The 23,398-nt window shown below is 36.1% G+C and overlaps 1 protein-coding gene across 1 annotated transcript in view; it reads left to right on the top strand.

Moving 5' to 3' along the window:
• Positions 1–362: 362 nt before the first annotated feature.
• Positions 363–23,398, top strand: part of TEX9 (testis expressed 9) — a gene marked incomplete at its 5' end in the record, with an annotated part of 201,408 nt that continues 178,372 nt past the window's right edge. The window contains one exon of the mRNA XM_079698779.1: positions 363–488. Within this exon, the coding sequence (XP_079554905.1) occupies positions 363–488 (126 nt within the window). The remainder of the gene's footprint in view (positions 489–23,398) is intronic.

Genomic DNA, 23,398 nt, shown 5'->3' on the forward strand with positions numbered 1-23,398 from the left:
GCTTGCCTGATTGTGCAGGTTAATAGGTCCAAACTCTGTAAGGCAGGCCAGCAGGCTGACAGGCCAGAAACTCTTGGGCAGGAACAGGTGCTACAGTTTACAGGTGGAATTTCTTCTTCCTTAGGAGAAACCTTAGTTTTGCTCTTAAGGCCTTTCACTTGATTAGATGGAGTCCACCCAGAATATCAAGGATAATCTCCTTTACTTAAAGTCAAATGACTGTAGATGTTAACCACATCTAACAAAATTCCTTCACAGCAGCACCTAGGTTAATATTTAATTGAATAACTGGTACATTAGCCTAGTCAAGTTGACACATAAAGCTAACAGTCACATTCACTACACTCTTTATGTCATCCCTCATGTATTTGAGAAGAGGGGGAAGTCTTTGGACTTTCTTCTTAGGAACCTCAGGAAAGATCTTGTCCTATGAAGTAGGCCAACTTGTGTCCTTTCCTTGGGTATATTTATTTTCTTTGCTCTTTTTTGTATATAAATATACATACTCCCAGGAACTTCCTGTTTTTCTTCATCCTTCCCTCCTGCCCCTATTACCTGAAGTTGTACCAAGTAAGAATTGTGGTTTGACGTTAGTATAGGTTTTTTTTTAATCTTTTGTTTTTTGTTTTTCCTATTTATAGTGCCTCTAGTGTACCTATTAGCATCATTCTCCTGAGTTGGCCAAGCCCTCAGGTTTCTGCCTTCTGTAGCTACCTTCTAAAGGGCTCAGCTGATGTAAGCCTCCATCCTTGTCACTTGTAACCCTGGGTCTGTAGTTGGAACAGGGCTCAGCTCCAACATAAGGGCAACCAATCCCCTGGCTGGACAGTGACCTGTGAGCTGGCTAAAGATAAGGTCTTTGCTCAAGGAAGAGGTTAGTAATTAATTAACAAATTGATTCCTTTCTTGGAGAATATGAATATGATAAAGAGAAACAGTTAGGCAGTTGGCGGTAAAAAAAAAAAAAATAAAGTAGCTAAGAGACACAAGAGAGGCAGGCCTCAGAAACCATTAGGCAGCAGCAACCAGTAGAGGGAATAAGTAAGAGGCAACTGTGAGAAGAGAAGCAGAAAAGGCTTTCAGAAGATAAGATAGTTGCTTAGTAATGGTAGGAGCAATAGGCCCAGAGGTGGATAGAAACTGGGGAGATTTTTTGATGGAGCTCCAGAGTAAGAGGGCATCAATGACGAAGAGCAGATTATTGGCCAGGCCTTGGGGAAATCCAGAATAACTGACCAGAAACCAAGGAGCAGGAAGTCTAAGCGACTTCATACAGACTTGAAGAGAGCTAGGGAACTAAAAGTCCATTTAGGTTCCAATGCAGTTCTAGCAAGTGGTTTATTTCCTCAGATCCCCAGGAGAAGGTTTCCATTGCTACCTTACTTTAGGATGGATCTCTCTCTTCCAAAAGATTTACACACGCGGTTATGGTCCTGATCATCTGAAGGGCTCAATTCAATGTCAAGAATTGCGTCCTCTTGAAAGTCTTACCTTATCCATTCCTCATCTCACCCACACCCAGGTTGAGTTAGCTGTCCCTTTTCTGTGGTCCTTTAGGACCTCACACAGCCTTATGTCAAAGACACTATCTCATTATATGGTAATTGTAGGTTTACTTGTCAACTTCTTGTACCTACCCTCCCCACTGTTGGCTCCAAGTACTGTGAACTGTATGTGGTTAGAATGTATGTTTTTATTCTTTTCTGTATCTCCTACATATAGTACAGTCCCTACCATAAAGTAGCCAAATAATGAATGTTTGCTGAATTGAATTATTGAGTTAGAGAGAGCTCCTTTTGTTTAGGCCAAGAAAAAAAAAGGCAGAATGCAGGAAAAAGCAGAAAGGGCTAATAAGAAAACTCAATAGCTTGTCCGTAATAATAGTGCAGGTACTAAGAACTTAGTTAATTCATACTTAAAATTCATGTCTCTGTGACTATACAAAACTTTCCCAAGCAGCCAAATATTGTCTGTTCAACTAGACATCTGGTGCTATGATTCTCCAGTTTTAAAGGTACTTTGGCCAGCCCTCTTCCTTTTAAAGAGAAGAGTCAGCTACCTTCTCCCTTCAGCCTCCAGTTTCTCATCTGAATTCAGATCCACACTCTTGGACAGGCCAGTCTTGAGTCTCACTCTCAGGGACATCCCTTGGGCTTCGGAGCTGAGAGTCCAGGACCCAAATCCCAGCCATACCCCTTGCCACTTTTGTACTCCCAGACAAGTCCTTCACAACTCTCTGAGCCTCGGTTTCAAAGTGGTAGAAATGGGGAAACAGGACTCCCTTACATAGTTATGCTGAATGTTTGATGAAAAATATTTGTGAAAATACCTAGCACAATGTTTTATACTTAGTAAGAGCCAAATAAATGTGAATTTCCTGTATATTTTATTCCTGAGGAGGTGGAGAAGGGAAGGGAAGACATAGAATGATGGTGGAGGACAAGGAGCTTGACATTAACAGGGGCCCTGAAAATCAAAAGGGCCAGCAGCCGAGGGACCGTGTGCCACCACTTGAAAATCTGATAAAGCACAGGTCTTAGTCATCCAAAGCCACACTGCACCTGAGGCAGCTGCCATAGGAGATTTTTTTTTTATTAGTTTCTGCTTTATAACAAAGTGAATCAGTCATACATACACATCCGTTCCCACATCCCTTCCCTCATGCATCTCCCTCCCTCCCACCCTCCCCATCCCACCCCTCCAGGCGGTCACAAAGCACCGAGCTGATCTCCCCGTGCTCTGCGGCTGCTTCCCACTATCTATCTACCTCACGTTTCGTACTGTATACATGTCCATGCCTCTCTTTCGCTTTGTCACAGCTTACCCTTCCCCCTCCCCATATCCTCAAGTCCATTCTCAAGTAGGTCTGTGTCTTTATTCCCGTTTTACCCCTAGGTTCTTCATGACATTTTTTTTTAATTCCATATATATGTGTTAGCATACGGTATTTGTCTTTCTCTTTCTGACTTACTTCACTCTGTATGACAGACTCTAGGTCTATCCACCTCATTACAAATAGCTCAATTTCGTTTCTTTTTATGGCTGAGTAATATTCCATTGTATATATGTGCCACATCTTCTTTATCCATTCATCCGATGATGGACATTTAGGTTGTTTCCAGCTCCGGGCTACTGTGAATAGAGCTGCAATGAACATTTTGGTACATGTCTCTTTTTGAATTATGGTTTTCTCAGGGTATATGCCTAGTAGTGGGATTGGTGGGTCATATGGTAGTTCTATTTTTAGTTTTTTAAGGAACCTCCATACTGTTCTCCATAGTGGCTGTACCAATTCACATTCCCACCAGCAGTGCAAGAGTGTTCCCTTTTCTCCACACCCTCTCCAGCATTTATTGTTTCTAGATTTCTTGATGATGGCCATTCTGACTGGTGTGAGATGATATCTCATTGTAGTTTTGATTTGCATTTCTCTAATGACTAATGATGTTGAGCATTCTTTCATGTGTTTGTTGGCAGTCTGTATATCTTCTTTGGAGAAATGCCTATTTAAATCTTCTGCCCATTTTTGGATTGGGTTGTTTGTTTTTTTGCTATTGAGCTGCATGAGCTGTTTATAAATTTTGGAGATTAATCCTTTGTCAGTTGCTTCATTTGCAAATATTTTCTCCCATTCTGAGGGTTGTCTTTTGGTCTTGTTTATGGTTTCCTTTGCTGTGCAAAAGCTTTGAAGTTTCATTAGGTCCCATTTGTTTATCTTTGTTTTTATTTCCATTTCTCTAGGAGGTGGGTCCAAAAGGATCTTGCTGTGATTTATGTCATAGAGTGTTCTACCTATGTTTTCCTCTAAGAGTTTGATAGTTTCTGGCCTTACATTTAGGTCTTTAATCCATTTTGAGCTTATTTTTGTGTATGGTGTTAGGGAATGATCTAATCTCATACTTTTACATGTCCCTGTCCAGTTTTCCCAGCACCACTTATTGAAGAGGCTGTCCTTTCTCCACTGTACATTCCTGCCTCCTTTATCAAAGATAAGTTGACCATATGTGCGTGGGTTTATCTCTGGGCTTTCTATCCTGTTCCATTGATCTATCTTTCTGTTTTTGTGCCAGTACCACACTGTCTTGATTACTGTAGCTTTGTAGTATAGTCTGAAGTCAGGGAGCCTGATTCCTCCAGCTCCGTTTTTCGTTCTCAAGGTTGCTTTGGCTATTCGGGGTCTTTTGTTTTTCCTAGAAGTTGATTTTTAATTTTTTTCCAATATATGCATTGAAAGTCATTTTTCTCCTAAGCACTGTGGATCAACAGGTCCAATCAGGAGAGAGAAATCACACAGTAATTTCAACAGAAAGATTTTAATGTAAGGAATTATTAACAATACCAGGGGATGGCAGTAATGAGGGATTGGTTAGCAAGAATTAAAGAGGATTCAAAAGAATATAGAAATAGTAGATATAGGGAAAAGCTAGTACCCCCCAGAGCTGAGATAGCACACCAAGGAAGAGGCCCACTGAGGCCTGAGATCCAGACCTTTCTTTAGAAGGCACAGTGTGGCTCACTAGATGGCAGAAAGGTTACTGTGGTGCCATCCTGCTTAAATATGCTGGAAATCCACCCTCTGAAATTTGCTGGAAATCCACCCTGTGGGGTGCCAGGGAAGACTCTTCACAGGGAGATATCTCACTGGAGGGCCTTTGCTACAAAACTGCCTGAGGGATATGCCAGGGGAAGCCGCTGGCTGCTAGGTGCTGCTGGCCACTGTGCACTGCAGAAGTCTAGTGTAGGGGAAAGTAATGCATCCTGGAGAAGCTTGCACAGCAGACACCCCAGAACCAGGAAGCAAAAACTTTTCCCTCCTGCAATGTATTTACAGTGCCCTCTAATGGCAAAGTGCCGGTTGGCAAGGGGAAATATTTAAAGGACCCAAACCCATTTTCACAAAGCAGCCTAATAGGTGGAACTTAAAACTGAAAGGCAGTAAATAATAACCAGCACACACCATTTTAGCCATATCCCATAAATTTTAGTGTGTTTTATTTTCAATATCTGATTTTCATTGTGCTTTCCTGACTTCTGGGTTATTTAGAAAAATGTTGGTTAACTTCTAAACATTATCAAATTTTCTAGTTATCTATTAATTGATTTCTAGTTTTATTCCACCATAGCCTGAGAACATACCCTATGTGATTTTAATTTTTTGAAGTTTCTTCAGACTTGTTTTACATATACCATATAGTGCATTTTGGTAAATATCTCGTGAGCACGTGAAAAGAATGTGTATTCTCCAGTTGCTTAGTGTAGTGTACTATATATATATATATCAGTAGGTTAAATTTTTACATAATTTTGTTCAAAGAGTCTATATAACTTAGTTTTCTTTTTTTAGTCTAACACCCCAGAGATAGGTGTATTAAACTAAGATTGGGGTTATGTCTGTTTCTCCTTTTTTGTTTTATTACCTTGTTTGAAACTATGTTATTTTGGATATAAAAACTCAGGATTGCTGTGTATTCATGTTGAATTGACCCTTTTATCTTAGGAAATGCCACCCTTTATCTCTAGTACACTTCTTGCCTTAAAGTTTACCTTATCTGTTACTAATATTACCACACAAGCTTCCTTTACTTTATAGTTTGTATGATATTTATTGCCATTATTTTGGTTTCAATCTGTGTACTTATATTTAAAGTGTAACAGCACACACTTGAGTTGTTTTTTTAAATCCAGTCTGGAAATCTTTGCCTTTTAATTGAAGGGTTTAGTCCATTTTCACTTAATATAATTAGTCATATAACTGACTTGCTTATGTTTTTAATTTCTCTCATCTGTTCTTTCTTTTTTCCTTCTTTCCTATTTTTTAGGATTAATTATTTTATTATTCTGTATTACTTCTTTACTAGTTTTTCTTAAATACCATCACAGTCAAGATGCAGGCATAGCTTAGAGATTTCCTTTCACAGTGCATATAGAAGTTGTTTATACTATACTGTAGTCCATTAAATGTGAAATAGCATTGTCTTTTTTTAAAAAAAGTACATACTTTAATTAAATAATACTTTACTGCTAAAAAATATTAACCGTCACCTGAGCTTTCAGAAAGTCATAATCTTTTTGATGGTGGAGGGTCTTGCCTCAGTGTTGATGCTGCTGACTGATCAGGGTGGTGGTTGCTGAAGTTTGGGGTGGCTATGGCAATTTCTTAAACTAAGACAGAAACAAAGTCTGCTGCATCAGTAAGCTCTTGCTTTCACAAACATTTCTCTGTAGCATGCAATGCTGCTCGATAGCACTGTACCCCCAGTAGGACTTCTTTCAAAATTAGAGTCAGTCCTCTCAAACTCTGCCACTGCATCTTCATAGCATCTTCACCAGGAGTAGATTCCATCTCAAGAAACCACTTTGCTCATCTATAAGAAGCCACTCTTCATCCGTTAAAGTTTTATCATGAGATTGCATCAATTCACTCACATCTTCAGACTCCATGTCTAATGCTAGTTCTCTTGCTATTTCCACCACATTTGCAGTTACTTCCTCTATTGAAGTCTTGAACCCTCCAAGTCATCCATGAGGATTGGAATCAACTTCTTTCAACTCTTGTTAATGTTGATATTTTGACCTCTTACCATGAACCCTTAATGTTCTTAATGGCATCTGCAATGATGAGTCCTTTCCAGAAGGTTTTCAATTTACTTTGTCCAGATCCATCCTAGGAATCACTATCTATGGCATCTATAGCCTTACAAAATGTATTTCTTTAAGAATAAAACTTGAAAGTTGAAAAGACTCCTTGATCAATGGGCTGAAGTATGGATGTTGCATTAGCAGGCATGAAAACAATGAGCAGTAATATTTTGAAAGGGACCTTTTTTTCTGAGCAGTAGGTCTTAACAGTGGGCTTAAAATATTCAGTAAACCATGTTGTCAACAGATGTACTGCTGTCCAGGCTTTGTTGTTCCATTTATAGAGCACAGGCAGAGAAGATTTAGCATAATTTTAAGGACCCTAGGATTTTCAGAATGATAAATGAGCATTGGCTTCAGCTTAAAGTCACCAGCTGTGTTAGCGTGTAATGAGAGAGTCAGCCTGTCCTTTGAAGCTTTGAAGCCAGGCGTTGACTTTTCCTCTCTAGCTACGAAGGTCCTAGATGTCATCTTCTTCCAATATAAGGCTACTTTGTCTACATTGAAAATCTGTTATTTAGTGTAGCCATGTTCAATATTGATCTTAGCTAGATCTTCTGGATAACTTACTGCAGTTTCTACATCAGCACTTGCTGCTTCACCTTGCACCGATATGTTATGGAGATGGCTTCTTTCTTGAAACCTCATGAACCAACCTCTGCTAGCTTCAAACTTTTCTTCTTCAGCTTCCTCATCTCTCCCAGCCTTCATAGAATTGAAGAGAGTTGGCTTCTTGCTCTGGATTAGGCTTCAACTGAAGAGAATGTTATAGCTGGTTTAATCTTCTATGCAGACCACTCAAGCTTTCGCCATATCAGCAATAAGGCTGTTTTTCTGTCCTATCATTCATGTGTTCACTGGAGTAGCACTCTTAATTTCCTTCCAGAACTTTCCTTTGCATTTGCAACTTGGTTAACTGTTTGATGTAAGAGGCCTAGCTTTGGGCCTATCTCAGCTCTCTATGTGCCTTCCTCACTTAGCTTAATAATTTCCAGCTTTTGATTTTAAGTGAGAGACATATGACTCTTCCTTTCACTTGAACACTTATAGGACATTGTAGTGTTATTAATTGGCCTAAGTTTAAGATTGTTATGTCTTTGGGAAAAGGGAGGCCTGAGGAGAGGGAGAAAGATGGGGGAAACACAGGTCAGTGGAGCAGGCAGGACATACACATTTATTGATTAATTTTGCTCTCTTACACGGATGCAGTTCATGGTGCCCCAAAAAATTACAATAGTAAATCAGAGATCACTGATTACAGATCACTGATTACAAAACACCATGACAGATATACAAATAATGGAAAAGTTTGAAATATTTGAAGAATTTCCAAAGTGTGACAGAGAGAAATGAAGTGAGCAAATGCTATTGGAGAAACAGCACTAAGAGACTTGCTCAGTGCAGGGTTGCCACAACCTGCAATTTGTAAAAAAAAATGCAGTATCTGTGAAGTACAATAAAGTGAAGCACAGTAAAATGAGGTATGCCTGTATATTGCACTTCCGTCATTCCCAGAATTGTGCCTGTGTCCCTTTTCAGCCAATCTTTCCCCATTCACCAATTGAAAAACATTTGTTATTCCCACTTTTTGACTATTAGTAGTAATGCATTTAACTTGCTACCAATTTTTGGCAATTTTTTGTGTGTGTGTGTGGTATGCGGGCCTCTCACTGTTGTGGCATCTCCCATTGTGGAGCACAGGCTCCGGATGCGCAGGCTCAGCGGCCATGGCTCACGGGCCCAGCCACTCCGCGGCATGTGGGATCTTCCCAGACCAGGGCACGAACCCGTGTCCCCTGCATCGGCAGGCGGACTCTCAACCACTGCACCACCAGGGAAGCCCGGCAATTTTGAATAGATTTGCTAGGAAAATTCTTATACAGGTTTTTGTGTGAATGTATGTTTCCTTTTTACTTGGCAAGCACCTAGGAGTTGGATTGCTGTGTCATATGATCAGTAAACAGTTAATTGATTACTAAGAAACTGAAAACTCATTTCCAAAGTAGTCATACAGTTTTTTAATTCCTACCAATAATGTATAAAAATTTCACATCTTCATCAGCCCTGGGTGTTGTCGGGTTTTTTGGTCATTTTAATAGGTGTGTAGTGGTACCTCATTGTGATTTTAATTTGCATTTTTCTAAAAATTACTGATGTAAATTATCTTTTATGTGTTTATTTATCATCCATAAGTTGCTTTGTTTTGTTTTTATTATTTAATACTCATTTTATTGAGCTATAATTGACATAAAATTATATTAGTTTCAGGTGTATAACATAATGATTCAATATTCCATATGTCTTTTTTGATAAAGTATCTGCTCAGATCTTTCACCAAGTTTTTTTCCAGGATTTCTGTTTTCTTCTTATCAAGTTTTTAGAGTTCTTTATATATTGAGGACATGAGACTTTAACTGATAGGTGTTATTGAAATAGTTCTGTCCCAGTCTGTCACTTATCTTTTATTTTCTTACCATGGTCTTTCGAAAACCTGAAATTTTGAATTTTGATGTATCAATTTTTTCTTTTATGGTTCATAAATTATTGAGTAAGAAATCTGTCTATGAGATATTTGCATGACCTAAGGTCACAAAGACTTTATCCTGTGTTTTACTGTAGTTGTTTTATAGCTTTAGATTTTTCATATATCTGTAGCTCATTTGACTTACTTTTTGTGTATGGTCTATATTATAGGCTGAGATTTAGTTTTGTTTCTGAAATGGATGTCCAACTTTTCCATGCTGTTTGTTGAAAGTATGACATCCTTTCTTTATTGAATTTCCTTTGCAATTTTGTTGAAAACCAGTTAGCTATGGTTCTATTTTTGGATTACTTGGTTCCATTGACCTATGTGTCTGTTCTTTCACCAATATCACAATCTTGATTATTTGATTATTTGTAATACATCTCAAAACCATATAGGAAATATCCTCCACCTTTGTTTTTTTCTGTTTTGTTTTTGTTATACTAGCTCCTTTATCTATTCATATAAGTTTTCTACTTTCTTAAGATAAAAGCTTAGATCACTGATGTGAGACCTTTCTAATTTTCTAGTAGTATTAGCATTTTTTTAGTTTTTTATTTTAATAAACTTCAACTTTGGAATCATTTTAGATTTACAGAAAATTTGCAGATATAATACAGAGAGTTCCCATATAACTCTCACTCTGTCTCCCTATTGTAACACCTTACCTCAGAGTGGCACATTTCTCACAGCTAAGAAACCAACACTGGTACATTGGTACAGTACTATTAGCTAAACTACAGACTATTTGGATTTCACCAGTTTTTCCACTGATGTCTGTTTGTTTGTTTCAAGATCCCTTCCAGGATACCACATTACATATAGTCATGTCTCTCTTTTTTAAAGAACTTTTATTGGAGTATAATTGATTTACAATGTTGTGTTACCTTCTGCTATACAGCAAAGTGAATCAGTTATACATATACATATATCCACTCTTTTTAAAAATTCTTTTCCCATATAGGTCATTACAGAGTATTAAGTATAGTCCCCTGTGCTATACAGTAGGTCCTTATTAGTTATCTATTTTATATATAGTAGTGTGTATATGTCAATCCCAATCTCCCAGTTTATCCCTCTCCCCCTCCCCCCCTCACCAGTAACCATAAGATTGTTTTTTACATCTGTGACTCTAGTTCTGTTTTGTAAATAAGTTCATTTGTACCATTTTTTTAGATTCCATGTATAAGCAATATCATACAATATCTGTGCTTCTCTGTCTGACTTACTTCACTCAGTATGACAGTCTCTAGGTCCATTCATGTTGCTGCAAATGGCATTATTTCATTCTTTTTTATGGCTGAGTAATATTGCATTGTACGTATGTACCACAGCTTCTTTATCCATTCCTCTGTCAATGGACATTTAGGTTGCTTTCATGTCCTGGCTATTGTAAATAGTGCTACAGTAAACACTGGGGTGCATATATCTTTTCGAATTATGGTTTTCTCTGGGTATATGCTCAGGAGTGGGATTGCTGGATCATATGGTAGCTCTATTTTTAGATTTTTAAGGAACCTCCATATTGTTCTCCATTATGGCTGTACCAATTTACATTCCCACCAAAAGTGTAGGAGGGTTCCCTTTCTCCACACCCTCTCCAGCATTTATTGTTTGTAGATTATTCTATGATAGCCAGGTGATATCTTATTGTAGTTTTGATTTGCATTTCTCTAATGATTAGTGATGTTGAGAATATTTTCATGTGCTTTTTGTCCATTTGTATGTCTTCTTTGGAGAAATGCCTATTTAGATCTTCTGCCCATTTTTTGATTGGGTTGTTTTTTTGTTTTTTGTTTTTGTTATTGAGCTGCATGAGCTGCTTGTATATTTTGGAGACTAATCCCTTGTCGGTCACTTTGGTTGCAAATATTTCTCCCGTTCTGTGGGTTGTCTTTTCATTTTGTTTATGGTTTCCTTTGCTGTGCAAAAGCTTTTTTTTTTTTTTTTTTTTTTTTTTTTTTTTGTGGTACGCGGGCCTCTCACTGTTGTGGCCTCTCCCGTTGCGGAGCACAGGCTCCGGATGCGCAGGCTCAGCAGCCATGGCTCACGGGCCCAGCCGCTCCGCGGCATATGGGATCCTCCCAGACCGGGGCACGAACCCGTATCCCCTGCATCGGCAGGCGGACTCTCAACCACTGCGCCACCAGGGAGGCCCTGTGCAAAAGCTTTTAAGTTTCATTAGGTCCCATTTGTTTATTTTTGTTTTTATTTTCACTACTCTAGGAAGTGGATCAAAAAAGATCTTGCTTCGATTTATGTCAGAGAGTGTTCTGCCTATGTTTTCCCTGAGAGTTTTATAGTATCTGACCTTACATTTAGGTCTTTAATCCATTTTGAGTTTACTTTTGTGTATGGTGTTAGGGAGTGTTCTAATTTCATTCTTTTACACGTAGCTGTCTAGTTGTCCCAGCACCACTTATTGAAGAGATTATCTTTTCACCATTGTATATTCTTGCCTCCTTTGTCATCAGTTAGGTGACCATAGGTGCGTGGGTTTATCTCTGAACTTTCTATCCTGTTCTATTGATCTATATTTCTGTTTTTGTGCCAGTACCATGCTGTTTTGATGACTGTAGCTTTATAGTATAGTCTGAAGTCAGGGAGCCTGTCTCCTTCAGCTCCGTTTTTCTTTCTCAAGATTTCTTTGGCTATTTGGTGTCTTTTGTGTTTCCATACAAATTTGAAGATTATTTGTTCTAATTCTGGGAAAAATGATATTAATTTGATAGGGATTGCATTGATTCTCTAGATGCTTTGGGTAGTACAGTCATTTTGATAATATTGATTCTTCCAATCCAAGAACATGGTATATCTCTCCATCTCTTTGTGAGTATGAGCATTAATATTAAAAATGTCTCTGTAAGGACAGCTTTATCTGCATCCCAGTAGTTTTGATATGTTGTATTTTCATTTTCATTCAGTCCCAAATATTTTCTAATTTCCTTTCCAAGATTTTTTTCTACCCATTTGTTATTTAGAAGAGTTTTAAAATTTTCCAAATAGAAGATGTTTTCAGAAATCTTTCTTTTTACCTTAATTCTGTTATAAAAGCATACTTTGTATGCTTTAAATCTTTTAAATGTGTTGTTTGTTTTATGGCCCAGAATATCATCTATCTTGGTGAATGTTTCATATTTTCTTGAAAAGGATGACATATGCTGTGGTGGGTAGAGTGTTTTATGAATACTAATTAGTTCAAGTTGGTTGACATGTTGTTCAGGTTTTCTAATTCCTTATTGATTTTTGGTCTCATTATTTTGTTGATTATAGAGAGAAAAATGTTGAAATCACCAATCATAATTTTGAATATGTCTTTATTTTTTCATTCTACCCAATTTTGCTTGTTGTATTCTGAAGATCTTCTGTTAGGTGCATGTGCACTTAGCATTTTTTGGTGTATTCTTAGTGAACTGATAGCTTGGTCATTATGTAACTTTTCTCTTTATCCCCAGAAATATTCCTGTTCTGAAGTCCAATTTTCTGATATTAGTATTGCCTTCCCAGCTTTCTTTTGGTTAGTATTTGTATAGGCTCCTCAAGTTCCAATCTGTCATGTCACCTTCTTTAACCACCCAAAGATCCACTGGTTTTTCTTTCACTCATTCTAGTTCTTCTACCTGCACCAAGTCTAATCTGTAATCCAAGCCCAGAATTAGCCAATTCCACCAGGGAAGAAAACTGCTTGCCAGCATAGCTTATTAGAAAGGCTTCTTCCTTCTTTGGAATATTATCCAGTCATTTTTGCTTCCACATCACTCTGATGTCTTTAAAAATGTGACTTTTGTCATTTATTTATTTTTTTCTAATTGTTACATCTGGAACATTGGCCTGATGCAATCTATTAAATTGCATTCAGAATTTTACATTTTTTGTTAATTTAAGGGAAAAAAAACCCTGTTCATGTACTTACCAGTGACAGGGTTTTTTGTTTTTTTTTTAAGGGGTTTACTTGATGCTTGCATTTAGAAATACGCCTCAGGGATTATAGTTTCTCATGTTTTATGATATTTGAAACTACGTGCCTTCATATTGTGTTGAGAAGAGCTCGGGAGGAGAATAACATAGGAAGCTTTGACCTCAAAAGTGAACTATGTGTTAAACATGAGAATTGTCAAAGTGTAGTTTCTTTAAAAAATTAAGACTGGTTTATTATGTAAATATTATAGTGAGCATGGTGGGTCAGGGATTTCTTAATCCATTATTGAGGAAATCATAAAGATGGCAAAGCTGATTCAAGAAAAAAAATCTAAGGAACCCAAGATAGGTAGTTATCCAGTGAAAGGAAAGCTGAAATGCATTTGCTAACAGCTACAAACTTGTTAATGTCCTACAGGGCAAGAGAGCCATAACCACTGGGGTTACCATTATTTCCAGAGAAAAATATATAATTAATATCTAATTTTATAGAATCTAGCCCCTAATCAAGTGTAAATAGTAAGTCAAGCAAAGGTAAAATTCCCTACTCAGGAATTAAATAATCTTTGGACAGAGCCATTAGTGCTTTAGAGTAACGTGTGGACAAAGAATATCTCCTGCCATATCAGTAAACAAAGGATGTTGCAGCTATCAAGCCATCAGCTACTGCAGCCACCCCCACCCCCTACCCAGTGGTGCACCCTGAGGGGATTCAAGATGGAGAAAAACAGGATACTGGCCCTAGATAGTTAAGGTTCATATCAAAGGAATAATTTCATTAAGTCCAGACTCTTGCATATTCCAATACTTAGAAAAGTGCTAAAATCATTAACTTGAGATGTCTGGTTTTTCTTCGATTAGCAGCAATCTTTTGATGTTAGACTACCTGGGTTTTTGGGGTTTTTTTTTTTTTTTTTTGCAAAAATTCCTATACATCCTGGCTCCTCCCTTTCCTCTTCAGAACATTCCCTCAGAACTATCTGAGAGGCTGTATCCTGGGCTGAAGTTCTCAGTAAGTCTGCTGAATAAAACATAATTCTCAACTTTTAGGTGGTGCATTTTTTTTCAGTCAACACATGAAAAAGGTATGTACTTATCCTTTTGCTTTATTTACAAATATCAGAACATTTTTCTTAATGTAATTATATTAACATGAAGCAAATGTCTCAGAAATATTAAATTTGTGTACAGAAAAGCAGAAATATACTATAAGAATTTAGAGATAATTTGGAGGCATTTCCTCCCTATGATCCTTACTAACAACTTTAGCTGTCTTTGTGGGAATTACCTTTGGTGTTAGGGAGATGAAGGATGTTATTTATTTTATTGTTAAACCCTCACATTGTGTAAGTCTTGAAAATACACACGTTCTTATGCAGGAATAATTTTACCAGAAGGGATAAATAACCCCCTTTTATCTTCTAAATATTCTACCCAAAGGCAAAGATGGGGGGGGTGGTAATGATAGATGTAATTTCTGTGCATAAGGAATAAATTACATGAGCCAAGTTAAATAATGTATGATTGTGGCTGCTACAAATAAAAGCAAGGTTATGCCTACTTTAACCATTTTCTAGTAGATTTATAAGAAAAAGAAACATTGTCCACAAGAAACATACAAAAGAACATAACTCCATCAGGATATTTTTAATTTCAGAGAACTGTTGTTCTGAATAAAGTTATCTGAAGAGAGATGTAACAGAATCATCAGAGCTGGGAATGATTTCCACATTTGTCAGTCCCTGGCTGAATCATTTAAATTCTCAATGGAGATTTTATGCCTAAGAGTGAACATTAATTAGAAAAACCAACATTATTGCAAAGCCACATGAATAACTAATGCCTGTCATAGATCTGCTGAAGTAATTTCAACCAAAGGTTTGTGTTTGGGTATCAGTCAGTAAATTAAACCAGAAACCAAAGCAAAGTTGTCCTTTATGGCTTCAGAAAGACTTAATTTAATTTAAGTTTGATTCTTTTGAGTTCAGAGGTACTCCAGGGATTTTTTTTTAATGATTGGTAAGAACGTTATCGTGTGTGTGATAGAAAACTTGCACTGAACAGGTTAAATGACATCTGAGTTACTTGCATATTACCTTCAGCATTACAAAAGTGCTGGTGTTTCTGAATGTAAGAGTTCCTAAATGCTTAATAGGCCTTTAAAGATATTTGTGTCACAGAATGGGAAAGGGAAAAATAGAACCCTTTTAAGGCAAATGAAAAGAAAATTCCCCCAAAGATATTAGTTAACAGAGGTTAGTATATGGGTTTAAATCCTTGGGTAGTCAAAATAACTGAAAAGCAAAAGAAAACTGTGGTATCTATATAATGAAGTAATTTTGTAATACTTTTGCCCTTTGAAAATAAGGTCTTTGACCTAGGAACTCGTGAGAATTGGTGTGGCTGACTGCATGCTGGCAGTTTTCATGGCTATGATACTTTATACTTCTGCCCCAATACAGTGTTTCCCCCCTAAGAACTACAGATTGAGTAATTTGATTCATCCACAGATGATGAGATGATATGGATTCATGCTAATCAAATTCACAGGATACTTTTTTCCAGATTATCAGTTGTTTTTCATTTATAATAAAAGGCACTTCTGGCTTAAGTTGAGAGACTACCTGCTCCTGCAAATGTTGATGTTCTCTCATTCTAAGTTACCGCTCTCAAATCATTGTTACTAATCCTTCTCATTCATATAGGTGCAAAAAATGCTAAACAGAATGTGAGAAAGAGAAAGCAACAATTGTATTTTTAGTCTCCCAGACCAAAGAGATCTATCCCAGGAAAGAAATCAAGATTCAACATTAGGAAACTTTTCCTGTGATACATTGTATAAATAAGTCATATAAAAATCACAATCATCTCAACAGATGCCAAAAGGACATTTAATAAAACCAAAACCATTCATATCCTCTAAAATAGTAGGACTAGGTAGTTACTTCCTTAACATGGTAGAGAGTACATATTACATATGTCACCAGCAGACATCATATTTTAAATTAAAACAGAAAAGACATATTTATTAAAAGTAGACACAATATTAGGGGTATCTACCATCACTATTACCACTTAATATTACATTGGAAGTTCTGGTTAATGCAATAAAGATAAACCAGAAATAGGTAAACTCTCATTATTTGCAAATTATATTATTTGACATCAAGGAATTTCATTTGAATTTCCAAAACCATTAGAATTAATATCATTTTATTAAAGCACTGGATAAACACTGGATATCAGAAAGTGGGAGAAATATCACAAGCTAATACCTGAAGGGTGGTTAAGAGTTACCAAGATGAAGGGAGGCAGAAAGGAACTGAGGCAGATGAGAGTACTCTTCCTATCTAAGGGAATTTCTAAGCAAGACCCAGGGGCAAGAGGAGGCCCTTTATCGCTGAGGGAGTAAAGGAAGTTCAATATGCCTGTTAGTGTGTATAGGAGTTGATGCAATTCCAGACAAAACTTCAGTGGGATATTTTGGAGCATCACAAGTTATTTTAGAGTTCTTTCTGGATAAGGAATGTACCACGGTTATGACAGGTGAAGGGAAAAAAACAAGTTTAAGAACTGAATGTGTAGTATGAACCAAGTTGTGTCAAAATTGGGAAAGGGGACTGGACATTATATATATTCTTATAAGTAAATACATGGAAAATTTCTGGAAGAATACAACCAAAAAAGTGTTAACAGTGGCCCCCAAGGAGCAGCACTGAGAGTTTGAAAGGAACATGGAGGGAGCGGGCTTTTCTGTTTGCTTTCTACTCTTCAATATTATTTGCATCTTTTTCTATGACTGTGTTGTAAGTTTCTTATATCCCTGTTTTGAAACACAGACAATCAGCAAATAATCCCCACTGAAAATATTTCTAGAATAAAAACAACAAAAATATGTTTGAAAACCATCTGTTAAGTTTTGGTCCTACTAGAATTAAAGAATATTGTAACACACAATTATAAACACCATTAAATACTGGGGCAAGAAGAGATAGTCAGTGGCACAGGATAGCCCAGAAATAGACTTGAATATAATGTGAAAGCAATATAGATAAAGGATATATCATTAATCAATGGAAAAAAAGGAGTTATTCAGTGAATTATGCTAGAGCCATTGTTTAGCAGTTTGGAAAAAAAATCATGTAGATTTTCACCTCACAACAAACATCAAAATAAATTCCAGATGGTTTGAGTTAATATACAAACAATTTAAAACAAGAAAAATAGAAGGGAATATTTATCAAACTTTTAGACGGAGATAGCTGAAAAGCAATAGAAAAAATTAGGGAAATATTTAACTATGTGAACATTTAACATTTCTGTTTATCCCCAAGGTAAGCCACAACTAAAATTGAGACAAACATAAACCTGGAGGAAAAATCACACTTAATTTGATAGCACTGATACAAATTTGATAAAATACTGAGACTTCAATTGATACACAAAGGAAATGAATTCACAGAGGAGAAAATACAAATCTTTAATAAACATGGGAATGTCCAACCTCACTGGTTATCAGAAACATGCAAATTAAAATGAACTTCCATTTTTCATCTATAAATTTAACAGATTTTTTTAAGATTGATAGTGGAATTCCTAATATCAGTGAGCTGCCTACGTCAATTGCTGATGGCAATGTGAGATAGTAAAAATATTTTTTAGGAAGCATTTTGGCAATATGTATGGAAGTCCCTAAAAGTGTTTATTTCTCTTGTCCTAGAAATTACACTTCTTGAATCTAACCTAGGGAAATAATCCTAAATATGAAAAAAACCTTTATGCATAAAAATGTCATCTAAATAGTATTTAAAGTGGTGTCCAGAAATAAAAGAATGGCTGTTATGACATCCTCTATATAGAATATTATATTTCCATTTTACCAAGTATGTGTGGATAGAATGTAAAATGCCTGTTATACAATATCAACTAGAAAGAAGGAATATATTTATTGAATAAGTATATTCGTTGAATGATTATTATTTTGTTAAATTAAAAGTATATAGAAAAAAGATGGGTAAGAAACAAATTGAATATAATGACTCGCTCAAATGAGTGAGGAGACTATGAGTGATTTTTTTTTTTTAACTTTTTATTTTTTGCGGTACACGGGCCTCTCACTGCTGTGGCCTCTCCCGTTGCAGAGCACAGGCTCCGGACGTGCAGGCACAGCAGCCATGGCGCACGGGCCCAGCCGCTCCGTGGCATGTGGGATCTTCCCAGACCGGGGCACGAACCTGTGTCCCCTGCATCGGCAGGCGGACTCTCAACCATTGTGCCACCAGGGAAGCCCTATGAGTGATTTTTTTATTCTAATTTTCTCTAAAGATAATCTTTCCTTTTTAAGTGGAAAAGTATGATGAAATAAAAATAGTTCATACTCCCCACATAGTTCTAATAATCCTTTTTCAAAATTTTATTTTAATTCAGAATAATTTAATTAAAAATAAAATTGTATATAATTATTATATTCATTTTATATTAAAATATATAAACTAGAAAAGAATGATAAAAACATGGAAAAAATTTTGGGGCCTCAGAGTTAAGTCCTTGGCGTCTTTCTTATATTTTACTTTCCCAAGGTGATTCACATCATGATGTCATACATTAATGACTCTGGCAACTCTAGGCCTGACATCTCCCCTGAGTTCCAGACACATATTTCCAACTGACTTCTGGACAACTGTTGTCCTGCAGATAAATCAAACCCATTTTCTCCCCAGATGCACCTCTCTACTCATATATTTCTAAATATGTTTCCTTTTTTCCTCCATCCTCACTGACACTGGCTTGATTTTTTTTCAAGTTCTGATCTTCTCACAGGACTTAAACCACACTCCCATTTGGTATTCCTGTTCTAACTGATTTTTGGTATTAATTTCTAGCTTACTTCTTTTGTGACAAGAGAACATTCTCTAAGAAATCAAAAGGAAAATCAAATAATATCTGAGAGAAATGAAAATGGAAACGCAACATGCCAAAACTTATGGGATCCAGCAAAAGCAGTTCTAAGAAGGAAGTTTATAGCTGTTAATGCCTACATTAAGAAAAACAGAAAGCTCTCATATAAACAACCTAACATTATACCTCAAGGAACTAGAAAAAGAAGACCAAACTAAACACAAAGGTAGCAGAAGGAAGGAAATAATAAAGATTAGAGTAGAAATAAATGAAATAGAGAACAGGAAAAAAAGATCAACAACACTAAGAGTTGGTTCTGAATGATAAACAGAATTGACAAAACTTTAGCTAGCCTGACCAAGGAAAAAAGAGAGAGTTCTCAAGTAAATAAAATCAGAAATGGAAGAGGAGGTATTACAACTGATACCACAGAAATACACAGGATAATAAGAGACTACTATGAAAATTATACACCAACAAATTGGACAACCTAGAAGAAATGTATACATTCCTAGAAATATACAAAGACTGAATCATGAAGAAAGAAAAAATCTGAACAGACCAATAATGAGTAAAAAGACCGAATCTGTAATCAAAAGCCTCTCCAAAATGAAATGCCTGGGACCAGATGGTGTCATTGGTAAGTTTTACCAAACACTTAAAAAGAATTAATGCCAATTCTTCTCAAACTCTTCCAAAAAAATTGAATTTGAGGGAATACTCGCAAACTCGTTTTACAGGGCCAGCATTACCCTGATACCAAAGCCAAATAAGGACTCTGCAAGAAAAGAAAATTACAGCCCAATATCCATGATGAATTTAGATGCATAGATTCTCAACAAAATACTAGCAAACTGAATTTAGCAGCACATTAAAAGAATCACATAACATGATCAAGCGGGATTTATCCCTGGGATGCAAGGATGTTTCAACATGTGTAAATCAATAAATGCGATATATCACATTAATAGAGGGATAAAAATCATATTATTATCTCAATTGACGCAGAAAAAGCATTTGACAGAATTCAACATTCTTTCATGGTAGAACTTTCAACAAATTGGGTATTGAAAGAACATACCCCACTATAAGCAAGGCCATATATGACAAGCCCACAGTTAACATCATACTCAGCAGTGAACATTTGAAAGCTTTTCTTCTAAAATCAATATGGTACTGGAAGGCCAAGTCACAGCAGTTAGGCAAGAAAAAGAAATAAGAGGCATCCAAATCAGAAAAGGAAGAAATAAAATTGTCTCTGTTCACACACCATGTGATCTTATATATAGAAAACCTTAAAGACTTCACCAAAAAACTCTTATATCTAATCAACAAATTCAGTAAATTTGCAGGATAGAAAATCAACATACAAAAATCAGTTGTGTTTCTATACACAGTGAACTATGTGAAAAAGAAATAAAGACTACAATCCCATTTACAATAGCATCAAAAACAATAAAATACTTAGGGATAAATTTAACCAAAGAAGTAAAAAATCTGTACACTGAAAACTGTAAGACATTGATGAAAGAAATTGAAGAAGACATATATAAATGGAAAGATATCTAGTGTTCATGGGATTGGAAGAATTAATGCTGTTAAAATGTCCATATTACCCCCAGCAATCTACAGATTCAATGCAATTTATCAAAATTCCAATGACATTTTTTTCACTGAAGTAGAAAAAAAATCCTAAAATTCATATGGAATCATGAAAGACCCTGAATAACCAAATCAATCTTGAGAAAGAAGAACAAAGTTGGAGGCATCACACTTCATGATTTCAAACTATATTACAAAGCTATAGTAATCAAAACAGTATAGTTCTGCCATAAAAATAGACATATAGACCAATGGAACAGAATCAAGAGCCCAGAAATAAATCCATGCATTAAATGTTTGAAAAGAGAGCCAAGAATATTCAGTGGTGAATAGATGGTCTTTTCAATAAATAGTGTTAGAAAATGAGACATTCACATCCAAAAGAATGAAAGAGTAGACCCCAGTCTTAACACCATTCACAAAAATTAACTCAAAATGGAGTAAAGACTTAAATGTAATACCTGAGACCATAAAACTTCTGGAAGAAAACATAAGCTCCTTGATATTGATCTTGGCAATTTTGGGGGGGGGGGTTGTGCTTTTTTGGATTTGACACTAAAAGCATAGGCAACAAGATAAAAAATAAATGAGTGGAACTATATCAAACTAAAAAGCTTCAACACAGCAAAAGAAACGATCAACAAAATGAAAAGGCAACCTACAGAATGGGAGAAAATATTTTCAAACCTTATATTCAAAATATATAAGGAACCCATATAAATAGAAAAAGTCAAATAATCTGATTTTTAAATGGGCATAGGACCTCAATAGACATACAAACAGCCAGTAGGTACATGAAAAGTTGTTCAACATTAGTAATCATTAGGGAAATGCAAATCAAAACCATAATTAGATATCACTTCACCCCTGTTAGAATGGCTATTATCAAAAAGACAAGAGATAATAAGTGGTGGCAAGGATGTGGAGAAAAGGGAACTCTTGTGCTTTGTTGTTGGGGATGTAAATTGGTGCAACCACTATGAAAAACAGTATGGAGCTTCATAAAAAAATTTAAAATAGCACTACTACATGTTTTAGCAATCTGACTTCTAGGTTTATATCCAAAGGAAATGAAATCACTATTTCAGAAATATCTTCACTCCCGTGTTCATTGCAGCATTATTTACAACAGCCAAGACATGGAAACGACCTAAGTATCCACTGATAGATGAATGGATAAACAAAATGTGGCATATATATACATACATATATATATATATATATATATATATATACATATATATATATATATAAAATTCAGCAATAAGACAGTAAGAAGTTGTGCCATTTGCAACAACATGGATGAAACTTGAGGGTATTATGCTAAGTGAAATAACTCAGAGAAAGACAAATACTGTATGACCTCACTTATATGTGCAGTCTAAAAAAGTTGAACTCAGGGCTTTCCTGGTGGCGCAGTGGTTGAGAGTCCGCCTGCCGATGCAGGGGACACGGGTTCGTGCCCTGGTCTGGGAAGATCCCACATGCCGCGGAGCGGCTGGGCCCGTGAGCCATGGCTGCTGGGCCTGCGCGTCCGGAGCCTGTGCTCCGCAACGGGAGAGGCCACAGCAGTGAGAGGCCTGCGTACTGAAAAGAAAAAAACAAACAAACAAACAAAAGTTGAACTCATAGAAATGGAAAGTTAGATTGTTGGCTACCAGGGACTGAGAAGTGGGGGAAATGGGGAGATATTAGTCAAAGGGTACAAACTTTTAGTTATAAGATGAATATGTTCTGGAGATCTAATATACAGCCTGGTGACTATAGTTCAAAATGCTGTATTGTATTCTTCAAAGTTGTTAAGAGGGTAGATATTACACATTCTCCCCAGACACACAAAAAAATGGCAACTGTGAGGTGATGAACGTGTTGATTTAAAAAAAAAAAGTTAGTAATAGCAGAAACTCGGTGGTGAAGGAGTAGGCTGAGGGAGTTTATGGGAAGTCTCTACTTTCCACTCAGTTTTTCTGTAAACCTAAAATGACTAAAAAAAATAAAGTCTATTAATTAAAACAATTCTATATAATTTAAACCATATTAGATTTGTTGAGACAATGTTTCATGTGCGCTTGGAAAAAATGTGTGTGTTTTACATTAATCCTTTGTTTAGGTCAATTTTCTTTATTTTATTCAAGTCTTCTATATACTTATTTTTGTGTGCCTGTTGTTTGGCAAATTTTTGCTTTAGAAATTTTGAGACTATATTATTAGGATTATACAAATTAAAAATGTTTATATCGTCCTGGACAACTGTACCTTTTTCATTATGAAATAACCTTTTTTTTTAAAGGATTTTATTAGTTTCTGCTTTATAACAAAGTGAATCAGTTATACATATACATCTGTTCCCATATCCCTTCCCTCTTGCGTCTCCCTCCCTCCCACCCTCCCTATCCCACCCCTCCAGGTGGTCACAAAGCACCGAGCTGAGAAATGATCTTTTTTATCTCCAGTAATGTTTTCTGTCTCGGCATTTTATTTGTTTGATATTAACATAGCAACAGCTACACAAGGTTTTTAAGAAAGAGTTTAGTATTTGCATGGTATATCTTTTTCCATTTTTTTATTTAAATCTTATTGTTTTAGACATGTTTCTTGTAATTGTCATACAGTTATATTGTGTTATTTTATCCAGCCTGAATCCTTCTTTTTCTAGAGCATTAAGTCTATGTCAGTCAATTCCTGACATATTTGGGTTTAAATCTGTCATTTTATCTGTTTCTACTTGTCTCACTTTTCTGTTTCTTTCTCTCTCCTTTCTTGCCTTCTTTTTGACTTCTTAAAAAATTTAATATTATTTAAACTTTTTTCTAGTTT

This window comes from Hyperoodon ampullatus, assembly GCF_949752795.1.
Source record: "Hyperoodon ampullatus genome assembly, chromosome: 3".
Taxonomy (NCBI): Eukaryota; Metazoa; Chordata; class Mammalia; order Artiodactyla; family Ziphiidae; genus Hyperoodon; species Hyperoodon ampullatus.